This window comes from Rhagoletis zephyria, unplaced genomic scaffold (assembly GCF_001687245.7).
Source record: "Rhagoletis zephyria isolate East Lansing unplaced genomic scaffold, Rhagoletis_zephyria_1.1 Rzeph_scaffold_24317, whole genome shotgun sequence".
NCBI lineage: Eukaryota > Metazoa > Arthropoda > Insecta > Diptera > Tephritidae > Rhagoletis > Rhagoletis zephyria.
Window position 1 is genome coordinate 1 of NW_016181375.1, and position 4,565 is coordinate 4,565.

General features: G+C 33.6%; 1 protein-coding gene across 1 annotated transcript; it reads left to right on the forward strand.

Annotated features, from left to right (window-relative positions):
• Positions 1 to 705: 705 nt before the first annotated feature.
• Positions 706 to 4,038, forward strand: LOC108381911 (cell wall integrity and stress response component 4-like). The gene is made up of 2 exons (XM_017638306.1): positions 706 to 843; positions 3,051 to 4,038. Exons 1-2 carry the CDS (start codon positions 726 to 728, stop codon positions 3,800 to 3,802), a joined length of 870 nt encoding a protein of 289 aa, XP_017493795.1. The 5' UTR covers positions 706 to 725; the 3' UTR covers positions 3,803 to 4,038.
• Positions 4,039 to 4,565: the final 527 nt, after the last annotated feature.

A 4,565-nucleotide genomic window follows, 5' to 3' on the forward strand; every position in this document is an offset into this window, starting at 1 on the left:
AAAATAAAATAAATACTTTAGTTAATTTTGGAGTCAACTTAAATAAAAACAATATTTATGATTAAATTAAATTAAATTCATTAACTTTGCACATTTCCTACTACTCTATTTTAAATTTTATAAAAGTAATAATTAATGTTTAAAATTAGAGATTTGGATAAAAATGCAATAAATAAATTATTCAAGCAGTTACTAGCCATTCTTAATTTTGGTCTATAGTTTGCCTTGATGATTAATAATAGAAATTAATGAAATCATTATAACCGTGTAATATAAAAAAAAAATTATAATAATTGAAAATTATCAAAAATAACAAAATATTGATTTAATTAAGATTAATGAATGGTACAAGTCTGGTCAATTTCGAACTAGTTCGGTTTCAGTCAAGAAATTCTAGTTGAAAACTAGTATTTTATCTAACTAACTGGGGTTTCGCTGCAGGGTTGTTGTTATGTACATATTAGCTACTTGATCAGGTATTTCACAGTTCTATATCACACTTTTCGCTCCAGGTATGAATATCTTCGCGGTTGAAGTGAATAACTGATCAGGAGCACAAAATCAGTATCAAACTATTATGCGAACGCTAAAGACGTTGGCCTGGAAGTAAAAAAAATCTGTAAAAGTGCAAAGTATTATTTCACTGATAAAAGTGGCGGTAATAATATAATATATAATAATTAATAGTGAATACTCATAGCGGAGTAGTTAAAAATAGGTACATTATGTCAAAGTTGGCTATCATTCTAGTCTTATTCAGCACCACCACGTTGGTGTGGCATCAGACTGAGGCGAAACCGTTTTTATTTTTGCCGCCGAAATTCTTCGTCTTAACGACAAGAGGTATGTGTGTAAGTAAGGATACATAAAATATTGATTTCGAGAAAGGGGAAAACAAATCTAATATGTACATTAGACTGCATCACTGCCCATACAAAAAACATCTTTACTGTTTTTCCCTTGGAATTATAAAATCTATTATATTTTAAGACTTGCACCAAAATATTTCGGAAAATAGTGAGATTCACGTGAGCTGGACCGATTTGCGAATACCTTCAAAAATTTAGTTTTTTATAAATAAACATATTGAAAAAAAAATAACCTCAGGTGACAAAACAGTTTAAGCTTAAAAAATTTGCATAAAAACATTTAAAAAAATGTTCCACGGAATCGTAATAATGAGGTTTTTGTTGCTGTTATTGAACTTTTGTGAAAGATTGGTTTAAGAAAAACTTGAATAAATCAGTCAAAACTTTACCGATTTAGACTTGTGAAGTATTATTGGAAAGATACTTTCTCACGCTTTTTATTTCTTTGCAAATAGACTCATTCAAAGTATGAAAGAGAAAGGCAGGATGAACGAGCGTCATTCCACGTTAGATAAAGGTGTGTTTATATTTGAAAATATAAAACGTGAGAAAGAAATAAAAAAAGTGAGAAAATACCTTTCCGCTTTATTTTACTTTAAAAGTCGAATTCAGTATAGTTTTGGCCTAGTTCAAATTTTTCTTAAACCAATTTTAGAAAACAAAAAAACAAAAATCACATTATTACGATTCGGTCGAAAAAAAGTTTAATATTTTCATGCAGATTTTTTAAGATTATACCGTTTCGTCATCTGAGCGGATTGTTTTAAAATAATTCTTTAAGAAACTATTTTTGTTCATAAAAAATTCCAATTTCGCAGGTACATATTTTCAATATTTTTCCGAAATATTTTGGTGGACGTATTCAAATATAAGACCTTTTGTAATTCAGATGGAAAACCCGCAATTTTTTTTGGTCTAATGTGCATAGTAAAGATATTGATCGAAGTTGTGGAACAAGTATCAGAGGTCTACTGTACACAGAAGAAGTAAAGCAACAAGTTGCAGTTGTAGCGCAAAATTTTATGATTTTTATCCCCAAAAGGAATACAAATGCTAGCATCCCTGGAAGTTCTTCTAGATATTACCCCTCTTCATAATCATACGCAAATCCCGGAGAATAGGGTACCGACATTGGGGCAGGAGAGTTTCTTACAGGGCAATTCTGGCTAAGATAGTAAAAAGTCTTTTGAAAGACAAATGAAACACAGGTGGCAAGATGGTTCAAAAGACTTGTATTATTCTAGCACAAAAGTGTTAGTAAAAATCTCTCTCATTCACCACTGGTGGTGCAAATTTATTTTGAGAGAAAGTACTTGCATATCATTTAGCTCGCGTCGCACAGTGGGGCAAAAAAGGTTGCTGTGGACAAATCAATTTTGAAAGCCCAAATATGAACCGATTTTAAGTTTCTTTTTTTTTAATAAAAGGTAATTAAATTTCGCGTCGACCTATCCATGGCGATTTTTTAAAAAAAAACTAGCTTTTTATTTAGTTAGGTTGAAAATGAAAAATTAAAAATACTTGAAATTAATTTCAAATGTCTGCAATTATGCAACTTAGTACAGAGATATATGTGTAATGTCAACGCCAAACTCATCGAAAAACATGGGAGTTATTGAAAAAGGGGACGTGGCACCTTCCCATACAAACTGAATTTCTCACAACACATACACATTCTAATGTGAGAAATTCAGTTTGTATGGCAGATGCCAACGAACGACAAATTCACATAAAATGATGCAAAAAATATAAAAGGGGAAATCTTCATTTATAAAAATTTCTTAAATCAGTTTGCAGCTCCCAAAAAAATGCTCGTGTATTTATTTCTTCAAGGAAATTTATAGCACAAGCTAAGAACTTTTTCAAGCAACAGAAATAAAGAAAAATATTTCTTGCGATTTTTCTTGAGAGCTGAAAATAGCTCTTATGGTTGAATCATGTACATATGGATGCTACCGTCCAGCAAATTGCAGTTATGATATAACTCAACAGATTTTCCCTAGCCAAAATTTTGTAAGGTTCTTAGGTCCCACTTGAGAAAAAAAAAGTTTTCTAAACATCGGGAAGTGAAGGCCCTTTAAAACAAACTAGCTTACATATACATAATACATACATTCCTACATTCCTACATTAAGTGATTGTATTTTTAAAATTTCTCCGTATTTTTAATTTCACTTTCAGCACCATCAACAGATAGCAGCGCGTCTGCTACTTCTTACTCCTCTTCCTCCGCTTCGTTAGAAACTGGTGGTCTCTTTCAGCTAAAAACCGACATCATAAGTCGTAAACTGAGTTTAATCAGTAGTCTGCTCTCCGGCTTTGGTGGCAGCATCGGTGGCAGTTTCGGATTGGGCTTCAAATTCAACTCGGTCGGCGGTACTCGCAATCCCACAACAACAACAACCACAACAGAACCGAATGTTATCTTTACACCAGATGTAACCACAAAATCGCCAGCAATTACCACTAAAGCTCCGATTGCAACTACAAAAACCTCCGTTATCACTGAGAAAGCTCCAGATAGTAGCACAACAGCTGAGACAATTCTGACAACAGACACTACTGCTGTTAACCTCCAGTCAATAGCAGACGCTAAAGCTCCTACGATCAGTGCAACAACAACGGGTGACCTCGAAATCGAAGTCTCCACCACAGAGAGGCCGAAGGACGATAGCGCTGGCGCTGTAGGCGCTAATTTTGGCAGCAGCACGTTTGAAGTGCTCAGCGTTGGCGGCAAGGAAGATATTCAAAATGCAGAGACAGTGACAGATGCCGTGGTCAGTGTGGGTGTTGATGCAGCATTGGGATCTGTGGGTGGTGTAGTACCCGTAGGTGCTGGTGTTGGTGGATACGGCTATGAAACAACGCCGCCGGATACAGATAATGAAATTTTGAATAGCAATGTAAGCAGAATGTACTTGCCGCCACTATGAGTATTTAAGAGTAGTTTTAGAAGTGATCTAAACTGGAGGCAATCGCAGCAATGTATTTAGATGAGAATAAATGTCTTTGAAAATTATAATACATACGTAATATACAATTTTTGCACTTACGGTTTTGCATATGTTTGCTAATGTGATACACGCAGATAAACACATGTGTACTAAGTACTTATATATTTTATTTTATATTCCGAATAAAGAACGCCAATTAAATTAATAAATATTTGGGTTTGTATTATAAACGAATTCATATAAGTAATCTTAATTAAAACAAAACAGGCAGAATGGCGATGCCAACAAGTAGAAATGCAACTTAGAACCTGAATAATTATAAAGTATGCGACTTTAGGCTAATCTCGTATTTTCTTTTTGAAAGACATTATTTGTCTATTTTGTAAGACATTTATATGTACATATGTATGTATACATATACATTGTACAAAAATCATCAGTGGGCCTTTGAAAAAGCTTGTTTCTTTGAATTAGCTTAAATAATTTCATAAATTTATGCATCAGAATGGTAGGTTGGGAAGGCATCTTAATAAATAAAATACATTTACCCGCTGGCAAAATAGGTAAGCATTTTACGAGGTAAACCATATTTTGTTTTAGTTTTCGGTACCAAAATTGTCATCATGACCAATGTCATCTACTAGTAAGGTACAAAATGAACACCTGCGACGACGCATTTACGTTGACAGTTCCAAAATAACGTGGAGCCGAAGTTATTTCCAAGCGCCGAACTACTCCGAGA